This window comes from Mercenaria mercenaria, chromosome 6 (assembly GCF_021730395.1).
Source record: "Mercenaria mercenaria strain notata chromosome 6, MADL_Memer_1, whole genome shotgun sequence".
NCBI classification, from domain to species: Eukaryota; Metazoa; Mollusca; class Bivalvia; order Venerida; family Veneridae; genus Mercenaria; species Mercenaria mercenaria.
The window spans coordinates 37,849,518-37,864,703 of NC_069366.1; the positions used below are offsets into that span (position 1 = coordinate 37,849,518).

The 15,186-nt window shown below is 35.4% G+C and overlaps 1 protein-coding gene across 1 annotated transcript in view; it reads left to right on the forward strand.

Moving 5' to 3' along the window:
• LOC123549097 (guanine nucleotide-binding protein G(s) subunit alpha) overlaps nucleotides 1–12,435 on the forward strand; it is a 112,520-nt gene extending 100,085 nt beyond the window's left edge. Inside the window, exons 9-11 of the mRNA XM_045336905.2 lie at nucleotides 3,875–4,005; nucleotides 5,267–5,334; nucleotides 11,507–12,435. Coding sequence (XP_045192840.2) covers nucleotides 3,875–4,005; nucleotides 5,267–5,334; nucleotides 11,507–11,653 — 346 coding nt within the window. The 3' untranslated portion in view covers nucleotides 11,654–12,435. The remainder of the gene's footprint in view (nucleotides 1–3,874; nucleotides 4,006–5,266; nucleotides 5,335–11,506) is intronic.
• Nucleotides 12,436–15,186: the final 2,751 nt, after the last annotated feature.

The window sequence follows — 15,186 nt, forward strand, 5'->3', positions numbered from 1 at the left end:
CAGGGGTCACTTGATTTTACATAGGAAAATCTTCAAAATTTTTCTAAAAATAACGCAGAAGGCCTAGGTCTTAGATATTTCACATGCTGCATTGCCTAGTGGACCTCTACAAAGTTTGTTCAAATCAGATCCCCGGGGTCAAAATTGACCCTGCCCCAGGGGTCACTTGATTTTACATAGGAAAACTTTAAAAAATCTTCTTCTCAAAAAGCAGAAGACCTAGAGCTTAGATCTTTGACATGTAGCATTGCCTAGTGGACCTCTACTAAAGTTGTTCAAATCATGACCCCCTGGGGTCAAAATTGACCCCGCCCTAGGGGTCGCTTTATTTTACATATGAAAATCTTCAAAAATTTTCTTAAATTAAACCAGAAGGCCTAGAGCTTAGATATTTCACATGTAGCATTGCCTAGTGGACCTCTACAACATTTATTCAAATCATGACACCAGGATCAAAATTGACCCCGCCCCAGGGGTCACTTGATTTTACATAGGAAAATCTTCAAAAAATTTCTAAAAATAAACCAGAAGGCCTAGATCTTAGATATTTGACATGTAGCATTGCCTAGTAGACCTCTACAAAATTTCTTCAAATCATGACCCCCGGGGTCAAATTGGCCCCGCCCCATGGGGGTTACTTGATTGTACATAGAAAAATCTTCAATATTTTCTAAAAATAAACCAGAAGGCCTAGAGCTTAGATATTCGACATGTAGCATTGCCTAGTGGACCTCTACAAAATTTGTTCAAATCTTGACCCCCAGGTCAAATTGACCCAGCCCCAGGGTTACTTTATTGTACATAGGGAAATCTTCATAAATTTGCTTAAAATAAACCAGAAGGTCTAGATCTTAGATATTCGATATGTAACATTGCCTAGTCGACTTCTACAAACTTTGTTCAAATCATGACCCCCGGGATAAAATTGGCCCCGCCCTAGGGGTTACTTGATTGTACATTGGAAAATTTTCTAAAAAATCATCAGTTTGACATTTGAAACATATTACTCTGGTGAGCGATCCAGGGTCATCATGACCCTCTTGTTTCGACTTGTATTCATTCAGTTGACAAGGCTGTTGAATAGTCTAGCGTTGCTGTCCTCCGACAGCTCTTGTTATGTAGCATGTGAAGTTGTGCACCTGGTGTTCTCTTGGGATTTCACCCAGATTTATGGTCCTTCACTTAGTAAAAAATATACTTAAAGTGCTTAAAAGTTTTAGTTGCATATATCTTAAAATGACAGGAGGGGTTGGGGGGGCACCTATGTCTTATGAACACACATCTAGTTTGTATTGAAATTTGTCAGCAACTTTTTCTTTAAAAAAGTTAAAATCCACAGAATTTCACAAGGTAAAATATGATGAGAAAGCTACTGGTGGAAAGAGAACAATCTCTGCTACATACATATATGCATCAAAAGTAAGGGGAAATATCTAGAAATAGGTGAAATCAAAGAAACAATTTAAGGACTGTATCTAGGTGAAATCAAAGAAACAATTTAAGGACTGTTAGATACATGACTGTGTTATCCTGTTTAGCAGGTAATATAGGTGGATTACTTTTCTATAGCATTGATATAACATATACAGGATTATGATTGACAAATGATGTTCACTGAACAATGTCTTGTCTTGATGAACCATACCATATTCTTTGGCAACCCTGGTCATGCCTTAGTGAAACATACCATTGGCTTTGGTAGCCCTGGTCATATGTCTTGATGAACTATGCCGTTGTCTTTGACAGCCCTGGTCATGCCTTAGTGAACCATACCATTGGCTTTGGTAGCCCTGGTCTTGTCTTGATAAAAAATACCATTGTCTGGTAACCCTGGTCCAGTGTAAGTGAACCATACCATTGACTTTGGTAACCCTGGTCCTGTCTTGGTGAACCATACCATTGACTTTGGTAACCCTTGTCCTGTCTTGGTGAACCATACCATTGTCTTTGGTAAACCTGGTCTTGTCTTGGTGAACCATACCATTGTCTTTGGTAACCGTGAACCATACCATTGTCTTTGGTAACCGTGGTAATGTCCTTGTGAACCATACCATTATATTTCAAAACCTTGGTCATGTCATGGTGAACCATACCATTGTCTTTGGTAACCCTGATCTTGTCTTAGTGAACCATACCATTAGCCTTGGTAACCCTATTCATGTCATGATGAACCATACCATTGTCTTTGGTAACCCTGATCTTGTCTTAGTGGCCTTGGTAACGCTATTCATGTCTTGGTGAACCATACCGTTATCTTTGAAAACCCTGGTCATGTCATGTCTTGGCAAACCAACCATTGTCTTTGGTCTTTCTGGGTTGTCTTGGTTCAGGTTGCCCAACCCAATTGACATTTTGATATCGTACACACACTTACATTTTGGCTATAATTTCCTTATTGACTGATTTTAGTAATGTAAACAGTGTCAAAGACAGGAATAATGTCTGCCAGACATTCTCAATACTTTTCTCAAACACTTCGCCTAAATGTGCACACTGATTTTGGTGGAGTGTTTGATGAAAGTATTTAGAAAGTGTTGCAGATTCTTTGTGCCGAGGAAAGCACTTGTTTTCCTGCCTTTGATGCTTTTAATTTCATTAAAATCAGTCAAGTAATAAAAAAGATATCCGCAAAAAGGTTATTTTTTCCCTTGTGTACAATACCGAAGTCACTGGTTGGCCACTCTGTGAATAGTGACACCTGTCATAGTAGGAGCATACACAACAATGTTGGTCCACTAGAAGAAATTATTTAGTGATATCTGTTTGAAAACATTTTTAACGAGACAGCAGTTTCTTAATTGCTTCAGATTTGATTGCCATTTGGAATACCTGCAGACTGTGATTCTAGATTGAAATTATTATACTGTGAAATCATTTAAATTCGCTGGCTTGAAATTTTGCGCAAACGGCCAAAAAGGAGTTTCGCGCGGGCTTTTATTCGCGCATTTTCAATTTAAGAAAGATTTTTTTAAAAATGTCTTACTTAGTGATCGCCAACATCGCACGTGTCACTGTCATGTACCGCCTGTCAATTAAAGCGGCCCGTTTTATGATCTTGTTAAATAAACAATATGACAGTTCAACTGATAATTGTTGTTAATTGACACTATGGTAAGGTAAAGTGTGCAAGAGTATCAAATGATCGATTAAAATCAAAGGAGTTTAAAATCTTATTACGAATTTCGCTTATCCAATTACTATAAGACAACAATGGCAGGTGCGAATAATTCACTTAGTGGCACCGTTACTCTCAATAACGCAATGTGACAAACTTGAACTTTGTGGACGACAAATGAATTTCACATATGAATTTAAATAATAACATAGTTTTCTGTTAAGGATTAAATGATTAATAAAAGAAATATTTCATAGCATTTGTATGACGATGACAAAGATATAAAACTAGCGTAAGTAATCGAGGCGTTTGTAAAGAATAACCAATTATCCGATTAATATATATAATTAAATCAGATTTAACAATCCATTTTGGTAATTGGTAAAAACAAATAAGTTCCTATCAAGACAACCTTTAATTAACTGCCAATAAACTGTGACGTTTTGAGAAAGATTGAAATACGAGTATTATAACATACATATATTTCGGACAAGAAATGAATTCGGATAACTGTATATTAAATGGTTAAATAATGGCGCAGTCTTAAATTCGCGCATCATGCGTAGCACGAAATATGCGAAAATTCGTCCTGCACGAACAAAAATGATTTCACAGTATCTGTATGTTGATTTATTTGAGACAGGGAAACTGGTCTTCCTTATTTTCAAATAAAACAACTTCACTTACTTATTACAGATGAATACAATCAGCTTCTTGGTAGTTGGTGCTTGACTATTACATTGCTTTTTTCTGTTGTAGGTGGTTGCGGACGATTTCCATTATCTTATTTTTAAACAAACAAGATCTACTAGCAGAAAAAGTAAAGTCTGGCAAGTCAAAAATAGAGGATTACTTTACAGACTTTAAACGTTACCAAATACCTAGTGAAGGTAAGTGCATGCACTTGTTTAAGTATACAAAATCAAATACTTTGGAGCAGTGGTGTAACGGATATATTGTTAAGCTGTTATCCTCCAGTATCTTTTTGCTACTTATCCTCCAGTACAGGTCTGCAATACTGTGAATTCTAATATGCTTGTTTATGTTCAAACACGTTTATGCTAGAATGACATGTTAACATGCAATGACATCATTATTTTTGTTGCTACCAAGAAAGAGTGCTACTATATTTTATCTACTGTTTAGTATTAAGAGCATATTAGAATCAAAATAATGTATAGCAAAATCCTGTTTTACTTAAATTAATACACTCAAATCGGTTATACGTCCCCAGAATAATTCGCTCGGGGCTATGCCCTCGTGAATTATTCCATGGATGTTTAACCTATTTTCGTGCATGAATAACGTTAAAACACTGTTTTTCTATACATTATTTTCTTAATAAAGTGAATTTTATTTGTATGAAATTTTGAAAGGATTGATTTTGGATGCAGTGTGAATGCTTCTATACCAAAATAAGAGTTTCACAATTAACCTCTACAATATTCTCGTAGTTTGACAATGCATTTCCTTCTGTCCGTTACTTAAGAAATAATAAATCTCATCCAGTGATTTGCCGTTGAATAAATCATTGTTTGGAGTTCAGATGCAAAGGAATTATATCACGAGGGCGCAGCCCGAGTGATATAATGATACGCATCTGAACGACAATGATTTATTCAAGAGCAAATCTCTGAATGAGATATATTATTTCGATTCTAACACGTTACCAAGGATTTTTAAGTACATCCTTGACGACATTAATCAAATATTTGCCCGTTTTCAATCGGTTTCTTTTCCAGCTCGCCGCTATGCTTTTTGACGCCATGACATAATAATTGTGACGTCAGAACAGTGATTTGTTGTATATTATTTCACTGTTTTCTGCCTTCTTTGTTTAATAGGAAAATGAATCGGATCGTGTTAGAATATAAAATAATAGTTGGGTCTGTGTTTAGTATATCACTGAAAATTTGCAGTGCTGTAGATGGAATTATTTTATATAAGTAATAACTGCAAAATAACTGAAACTGGTATTTCACTGGGAAAGAAACTCATGGAGTTCACTGTTGAAGATTATTGAGACAGGATTTTTTCTTATTCTTTGGAATGACTCAGTTGCAAAATCCACAATTAGTCATCCATGAATATTTATTATTTTGTAGTATATAATTTGTTCAAACAAGATGATGAACTTTGACATTATTTCAGTACAACTTGAACCAGGTGATGATCCAGAGGTGGTTAGAGCAAAATATTTCATCAGAGATGAGTTCTTGGTATGTATTTAACACATGTTTTATCTTGTGTTATCTTCGATAGATTGCAGTTTTGTGACTTTTTAGATCAATATGCATCTGTTTGTGCTGCGACCAGATATTGTATATACAGCGACAATATCAGTGAAACTTTGGTATAAAGTTACAAATATATATATATATATGTATATATATATATCAAAAGCAAAATCTCCTGATTAAAGTTTTTGAGCACTGGTACTCTTAAAGTTACTTTAATAGTAGATTATGTATACTGGTTTATGTGATATGTCTGATACTAAACTGCAGTTTTCTGGCATGTTGTTTCCTCATTGGTGTGTATATTTTTCAGTTTTACCCACCAAAACTTCCGCTTACTGCTCTTCCAGGGACATTACTAAACATACTGCTGAGGGGTCAAGACAGAAGTACCTGAAATTCATTAAAGAATTTATGACAGGAAGATTTTGGGATGTTTTTTTTTAACCTATATTATCACTTGTTTAAGCTCATCTAAACTTTATTCAGGGTGAGCTATTAGTATAGGTGGATGGTCCGGAGTCCTTCATCCTGTTTCAACATTTTTAGCTCGTCTGATTTTTGAAAAAAGTACGAGGTATTGTCATCACTTGATAGCGTCGGTGTTGGTTAAATTTTTTGTTTAGGTCCATCTTTTCTCAAAAACTGTAAGAGCTGCAGCTTTGAAACTTTGCACATTTGTTTATCATAATTGGGACACTTAGTAGGCCAAGAACCACAACTCTGATTTGCATTTTGCTAAAATTGTGGCCCTTTTTGTACTTGAAAATCTGAGCTTTTTGGTTAAAATTTTTGTTTAGATCCACCTTTTCTCAAAAACTACAAGAGATACAGCTTTGAAACTTTGCACACTTGTTTATCGTCATTAGTTGATTGTGTAGGCCAAGAACCATAACTCCAATTTGCATTTTGTCAGAATTATGGCCCTTTTTCTACTTAGAAAATTTGAGTTTCTTTGTTAAATTTTTTGTTTAGGACCACCTTTTCTCGAAAGCTATAAGAGATACAGCTTTGAAACTTTGCACACTTGTTTACCATCATTAGTTGACTGTGTAGGCCAAGAACCATATCTCCGATATGCATTTTGTTAGAATTATGGCCCTTTTTGTACTTATAAAATTTGAGTTTCTTGGTTAAAATTTTTGTTTAGGGCCACCTTTTCTCAAAAGCTATAAGAGGTACAGCTTTGAAACTTTGCACATTTGTTTATCATTAGGTGACCATATAGGTCAAGAACCATAACTCAGATTGGCATTTTGTCACTTGCAGCTGAGCGATTGCAACCGTAGGCGGTGCTCTTGTTACTTAAACAGCTTCTCCTCTGAAACTACTGGTCAGAATTACACCAAACTGGGTTAGTAGCATCCTGGCATGGGCCTCTATCAAGTTTATTCAAATTGTTCACCTTGGACCCTTTTTAGGGCCACCAAAGCTAAAAATAGAAAAACCTTTAAAAAACTGCTTGATGGATCTTCATCTAACTTGGTCTTTAGCATCATTATAAGGTCTTCTCCCAAGTTTATTCAAATGGGGGCACTTGGCTCCTTTTTAGGGCCGCTAGAGCTAAAATTAGAAGTACCTTTAAACAACTTATTCTCATGAGCTGCTTGATGGATCTTCATCAGACTCAGTCTGTAGCATCATTTAAGGTCCTCACCCAAGCGTTTGTTCAGATTGGGGCACTTGGGCCCTTTTAGGGGCCGCTAGAGCTAAAAATAGAAAAAAAACACTTTAAAAGACCTTCTGGGAACCGCTCAGTGGATCTTCATCAAATTTGGTCTGTAATGTCATAAGGTCTTACATTGTATGTGTTCAAATGGGGTCACTTGGGTCCTTTAAAGGGCTACCAGACTTAAAATAGAAATACCTTTAAATAATTTCTCCTGATAATTGTGCGTCTTTGGCGCTTGACTGCAAAATACAGAAAAAAAAAATAATTGCCTTTTGTTTTAGTGATCTGCTTAAAGGATTTTCACCAAACTTAGTTAGAAGCAGTGTCAGATGGCAGGGCCCTCGATCGGCCGTTTTTACCGCCGAATAGGGGTGTAACGATACATCGAACTATCGATGCATTGCGATACTAAGTGTCCCGATAGCATGCATCGATAGAAAAGTCACGATCCAATAACAATCGCCGATAGTTCCTTCAACAATCGATAGTTTCGATAGTTTTGAAATTTTAGTAAATACAGAAATAATTTATAATTAATAAACCAAGAAAACAGAGCCAGCTTTCATTTGCACCTCGGAACATGTTTATGTCTCCATTACAATAATTACCCTCACGGAATTAAACTACCATAAAGGACTGAGAAGTCTGGGAGATAATTAATAAATTTAGTTTCTTAGAAACTTTGATTGAATATGTTTAAATAACCTGTTAATTTTAGATGAGAAAATGTACTAAGGACATGGAGAAAGAAGGCTATTTGTATTATACAGCAAACTGTTCGGTAGGGCCCTTCATTTAGTGCTGGTACACCTTAATCCGATCCGTTCATTTTCGTCTTTTTCGATGCTTTGGGTTATTAAACATGTTGACTTTCGCAACAAAATGGCCGATTCGTTTGAGTATACCTTGCATAGGTTTATTGTTTTACTTATTGTTCCAAAGCCAAGGAAGGCAAGAAATATTTAATGTTAGAATTATTTCTGTCCGTTTCAGTTATACAAACATCTCAATGTGTGTTAACAGCAATTATAAACAGTGCCGTCTGTTACACTGTGTAACAATGCCAGTTGGTAGCTTTACTGTATAAAATATGATGGCCGATAACTATTGCAATAGTATCGCAATAGTAACCTGCAATAGAATAGTATCGCAATAGTTTTTAAGCAATATCAATAGTATTGCAATAGTCAAAATTGGTCTCAATAGTCACCCCTACCGCCGAATATCGGCTGCTTCCCCTGCCAAAATAGTATCCTTTTTTTCCCCCTTCCAGAGGAAAAAATTCCCACTTACAGGCCATTCTTTTGACCCAAGGTCCCAGGTTTTGACCCGCATACATCGAGAAAAAGTTAAACTTGTATTTGACCCGCACAGACTATGCCCCGTGCGTCGGGAAGTTAATTGATAAGCTTTAGATAATCGTGTTTGCGCCACTTGTTAATTAGCGGTATGCAACTTACGTTGTATTGTTAAATTTCTCGCCTACTTAAAAATAAAAATTGTCTTATCTAATTACTAAAGACAACAAATTGGATAATTAAAATCATTATTTTGTTTGCTTGATACGTTTTCATGAGCTGGTCAACCGTTTAGGTCTATAGAAAATTTATTATCATTGCCGAGCCTTTGTTTGGTCCAAAAACAAATTAAATGCTTTAAATAAAAGCAGAAATTATAAGTATTGAATAGGTATGATGAAAAAAAAAGGAATTTGAAACAGATATTTCATCAAGAAAATTAAATATTTACTTACGTTTTCCATATTTGTCACCCGTTTTCACGACCGTGATTTTCGGACATTTTCATCATTTCTTACAAGATTTTTCTAGCACAGTCTAATAAAAAAAGCCATTTAAAAGTCTGCATTTAAGAAAAATATCATTCCTTCAAAAGCAGCCCTTATTTTGAAGCATTTTTCGATAATAAAATCATGCAAAGGCACCAAACCCCACCCACTTTGAGACAACTGAAAAATAAATTGATTCAAAAAAAATCTGTAATGAAATATGTACTTGTTTTAGAAAAATGCATTAATAACAGTAGCTTGATTCCTGAGTAGGTGATTTTGACATGATATAATTGCAGTTACCAGTAGTATGTCATACATGCCATAATTTTTCAGGACTTTTCCAGGATTCTGAGTTAAAATTTCCGGGATTTTTACCCTTTGTCCGGGACATACACCGTGACATTAGTATTCGTCTTTTTCATGCATAAATATCATAAAATTACATGCAGTTTCCGGAGATAAACATTGTTCCCTCGCTTAGGAATAATTTGCTGCAAATGTCGTCTAGCTTTCTAAGGGAGGTAAATAGGGTAATTCACGTCTATAGTTGGGCACGTGAATTGGTTGCGTTCCCGAGGTGAACTGAATTAGGATTGCTACATAAGAAGAATTAACCTGGTCATTGTGATTTAGAATCTCATTTTTATGCTTAAACGTTTATCTAATCATTAATAAAATGGAATCCTCAAAGGAATAAAATAAATCTTGTAGATAAAATCGATGTAAAATATTTTGGGTTGGGTCAATTTTCATCGAACGGTAGGCAAAGGCATTCAATAGTCAAAAGTTTAATTTAGAATATGTCTGACAGTCAATCTACATTTTGAAAGATTACAACCTTTTAAAATAACTATCGTTTAATTGACCGTTATCAGCCATTTCTTCCAATCAAGGCTACATGTAGCTTCACCGCCTACGTGCTAAAAACAACGAGATTTTCGGCTATTGTTCCTAATATTAAATGATCATAAAACTGTTATTGATCGCATAATTTTGTCAATTCATAATCAGGGTCATCAAAATAGCCGAATGTAAATTAATCTGGGTCATCAAAAGATCACAGGGCGCGTTCAATATGAGTGTTGATCTTAGCTTGCTTAATCAACATGTGTCCCGCTCGAGGGCATGAAACTGATTATCGGATAATTAGGAATAAACAATGTGACACCGGGCACTGTTTATTGTGTTTTATTAATGTAAAATTCAACAATTTATAGACCAAAAAACTAGTTTTTTGGGAGGTTATTTTTGTTTTCTGTATTTTTAATTTTCCGGGACATTTCAACACTGTCCGGGACACCGGGACGAGTATGTGATTTCAGGGACAATCCCGGACAATCCGGGACGTATGACATGTATGAGTATGTTGAGAAAAAGAAACAGCTACCTGAAAAAAAGCTATACATGTTATTGTTCTTACATAGTATGTTATTCTTTGAAGGCAATGAAAATTCCCCCTTTTGGCTAAAATGACGCGAAAATACCCCCGTCTGAGGGCTGCGGACCCCTTCCCCCAAAGTAGAGTGAGGGCCCTGGATGGTTAAGGTTTTCTTCAGGTGAGCGACTTGTTGAAGAATAGTCAACAACGAAATTGCATAGAAATTTTAATAAACTTGCTGAAAGGTAGTGTTTATATCTGGCAATACAGAGCTCCAGGTAAAGAAGATAGGGTTTCTTATTATCCCCCGCCGATGAAATCGGGAGGGGGGTATTGAAATGCCGTTGTCCGTCCGTCCGCAGCCATTTCTCAGTAACTACTTGGTAGAATTTCATGAAACTTGAAATAAACATGAACCAACATACTGCGATGATGCCCGTCAAGTTTTTTTTTTGATTGGTCAATTTCCCTCAGAGTTATTGCCCTTGATTTAATAAAAAAAGTCCGTCTGCAGCCATTTCTCAGTAACTAACAGGTAGAATTTCATCAAATTTGAAATAGACATGAACCAAGATACTGTGCTGATGCCCGTCAAGTTTTTTTTTTGATAGGTCAATTTCCGTCAGAGTTATTGCCCTTGATGTAATGAAAAATGTCCGTCTGCAGCCATTTCTCAGTAACTAGCAGGTAGAATTTCATCAAACTTGAAACGGACATGAACCAAGATACTGCGACGATGCCCTTCAAGTTTTTTATCGATTGGTCAATTTTCCATATAGTTATTGCCCTTTAATTGTTTAAAAATCCACAGATCTGTACATAATAAACCAACCAATTGGAAGAATTTCATTAAACTTCTTTCATTCTTTTCCATGAACATTTATTATAAACATGTGATGTTGTGTACCTACACCTGGTCACCACCTTACCTTGGTCCCCCCCACCATTTTTATTTTATTTTTTTTTTTCATTTTCTATCAATATTTATAATCAACATGTAAACTGTTGTATCCTCACCCCACCCCCCCCCACCCCCCCAGCCCCACCCAAACAAACCATTCATTTTCTTTTAATTTGATTTTGACTAATGAAATTATTTGCTTCTTGGTAACATTCTTAACTTTTTGCTGGATATATTTTTTTGCCGTTCCTCAACTCTGACCCTTTCGGCGGGGGATTCCAATTCATCGAATTTGCTTGTTGTTTTCCAAATAGCCACAGGTGTTATCCCTTGCTAGGTGTTTTACCATTAATTCATTGGACTTGTATGAAAAGTAGTTAGATAAGAGGTAATTGCTTGCTTTTGCCTTTTCAGCGAATAAGCACGGCAAGTGGAGATGGTCGCCACTATTGCTACCCACACTTTACTTGTGCTGTAGACACGGAGAACATACGTCGCGTGTTCAATGACTGCAGAGATATCATTCAGAGAATGCACCTTAGACAGTATGAGTTACTGTGATGGTTTTATGGTATCACAGTGTTAATCTGCCTCTCGCAACTCCGAGTTTGGAATAAAAACCATCTGTGTGACGAACATAAGGAGTGATGCATTTTGCTTTGTGTTTACATCTTTGTATAATGTATTACTAAAGGATATACAATGTGCTGTACTACTAACACAAACGTGTAATCCATCTGCATGTTTGCTGGATGGAGCAAAGGGAGGCAATCCATTGGAAAGAATTGTTCATATATAAGAACGGCAAATTTGTGCTTGGATAGTGATGGACTTAGTTTGGAAGATGTGGCTCCTATACAATCATGATACTTTTTACGTGGACTTCATGGAAATAATTCACGAATGTAACGTCTGTATGTGCTAAATGACCACCCACGTAACAGAACAGCTTTCATATGAAGGGAATTCGGGAGAGCTATATATTTGCTGGTGTTGATTTATATACATATATATATTACAGAAAAGAGCAGTGGTAAAACTGTTTTGAGAGGCATTTCATTCATATGAATCAAGTGGATCTATGTTATGGTGAATTCGCTTTCTGCTGTAACGTTTGCTGACTCGCTGGGGGTAATGACATAGCCTGTGTTTCGTCACACAAAACATTATTATTTGTGATAGTTACTTTTTGTATAATGCTTGACTGGGTTCGTTGTGTGATTGTAACTTATTATTGTATGGTGATATAAACGTTTACCAGTCACCATACCTTGTGACAATTTTAAATATGATATTTCAGAAAATAGAATTTTTACTTCACTCATTAAATGTTTTGCACTGTGCAGTCATGTTGTATTGAAACATGTTCCAACTCCGCGTTTAGTGGATCTGTAGTCAGTCAGATCTTTCAGTGTAAAATTCTTTCCTACCATGCTGCAAAGGAGATGAAAAATCAGCAAACTTTTTTATTTCTGAAACAGGTGTTTTGTTTCTGGACCAGGATGAAGAATGATTTCATTCTTTAACAAATGCCAAAAATACTATTTATAAAGAGATTAAGTGTTTATGCAGGTATCTTTGTACAGATTAATGACATCAAAAACAAGTGTCCTTAGCTTGATAGGGGTTCTGCATGTCTCGTATTGTAGTATTGTTTCATAAATGGCAAATGCTGTAGGTCGGGAGAAGATTGGAAGTACATAGATACTAATAATTTATTGCGTTTAGAGTGCTTTTAGTAAAGGATAATTGAGATTGAACTCGAGTGGAAATTTAGATGTCTTACCGGTATATTTTTTTCTAGTTTTGCTATAAAAATAAATTGTAAAAGAGGAAATAGTTAATACAGAAATTTACAAAAATGTATTTAGTCGCATGAAACAAAGGTTAACAGGATAAATTATTTCATTTCAATTTCGTTGGGTTTGGAGAGCTGGAATTAAAAGGGTAACTTTTTGTAAAATATTAATCCAATGAAATCCTTGAATTTTGACGTGCTTGTTGGTTCAACCTATTTAGGTTTTGAAAAACATGGGTTTGTTTTTCGTTGAAGAACAATGAAATTTGTCCATGTTTGACTGTTCTCCGGGAAACTATGAAGTCTGTAAGGAAATCCGTATATTTAGCATTTAGTAGTACATATATTTTTCACTGGGTGCTTTTAGTGGATATAATGCATGTTTCCATGTCTCATTATGTTTTTAACAGGTTAAAAATAAAGTAACTTTTATTTCCTTTGATTGAAAAAAAAGATTTTTTAGCTCGTCTGATTTTTGAAAAAAATCTACGAGGTATTGTCGTCACTTGATTGTCAGTGTTGGTTAAAATTTTTGTTTAGGTTGACCTTTTCTCAAACACTGTAAGAGCTACAGCTTTGAAACTTTGCACACTTGTTTACCATCATTAGGGGACTATGTAGGCCAAGAACCGTAACTCTGATTTGCATTTTGTCAGAATTATAGCCCGTTTTGTACTTAGAAAATTTGAGTTCCTTGGTTAAAATTTTTGTTTAGGTCCACCTTTTATCAAAAAGTATAAGAGCTAAAGCTTTGAAACTTTGCACATTAGTTTATCATCATTAGGGGACAATGTAGGTCAAGATCCATAACTCTTACCTGCATTTTGTTGGAACTATAGCCCTTTTTGCACTTAGAAAATCTGAACTATAGCTCTTTCCTTACATATTGTCCAGTACTTGCAGATGAGCGATGACATCCGTAGGCAGTGCTCTTGTTTCACCTTGCAGTTTGTTCATAAAAAAAATCCTTTTTTTCGTTACAAAATGAAAGTTCATAAAATCAAGTATATAAATATAAACATTGTATCAATCAGTATGACAGAATAAACTTTTACATTTAAAACAATGAAATGAAGGTTGTTGAAGCATGTTTCAGTATGACACAGAAAAAAATGTATTAATAATTGTTAAACTACGAAGTGCTTAGATATGTTCTCATCAAGAGATATTGTTGTAAATGCTTTTGTAACATAATGGTTCATGTGTTCTTGTTGCTTCCACCAGATCAGAGATGGCACTGGATCGGCAAGGCCCATATAAATCTACTTTCAAAAAGTCTAAAATTAGAACTATAAAATGATTAATTTTCTGAGAGTTATTTTTGTTGGGATAGTGCTTAATTTAATTAGATTTCTGCTATAACAAATGGCTATGAAAATTTTCTCAAGTAAAAATGTGAATAGGGTTACTGTGAATAGAATTGCTGCTGTTGATAAGCACACAGGTCTCGTCACAGTGCCTCTTTACTATCTCAAGCTCTTAGTAAGGCCTATGCTGAAAGAAATTCATGAGAATACACAAGTATTTTAAGGTTGGTTCAGTTTTTCTATTCTTATTTGATGATTTCTTCAATCCGTAAGAAAGTATACAATTACAAATAAAAGCTACCATTCTTTTTTCACAATGCTGTAAAATGTCAGCTCTTTTTCTCATTTAATTGTAAATTTCAGTACTCTTTTTGTTTTCTTTTTGGCTTTTAGTTGTTTCCTCTCTCCTCCTTTCTCCTTTCCCCTTCACTCTTTCTACATCCCGCCCTTGTCCCACCCCTTTCTGTGGTTAACATGTTACAGGCCAGTTACTTTTTTGCCTTTGTTTTTGAAGACCTGGGAGCATACAGTGTTTGAACTGTCAGACATACAGTCTGTTACACTTTCTTATGAACTCAACTACAGTTATCATCCAATTCATAGGTAGCTTGGTATATGTCAGTGGCTGGAAGTTGGCATACCTAAAAATAAAGCATCTGATCCTTGTGTACTCAACTTTCTACAGTTTCCATACAATTTACATGAACTTGGTATATGTTATTTACGTGAAGTGGACATGTGCATATTGTCGGGACTTAATGGCCAGTTACTGTTTCTTGAGTTAATCCCTTCTTGGATTTAACAATATTACAATTACATCCATACCTTATGTACCTACAGTTTCCATCCAAGTCAAATGAAACATAGTCAGCATGAAGTGAACATGGAAATAATGTTGGGACTTCCATCTCTGAATATTTTGTCTTGTGTTATGCCCCTGTTTTTTTTTGGTTTTTTTTAGTTTGCAAATGTAACAACTGCATTTGTGC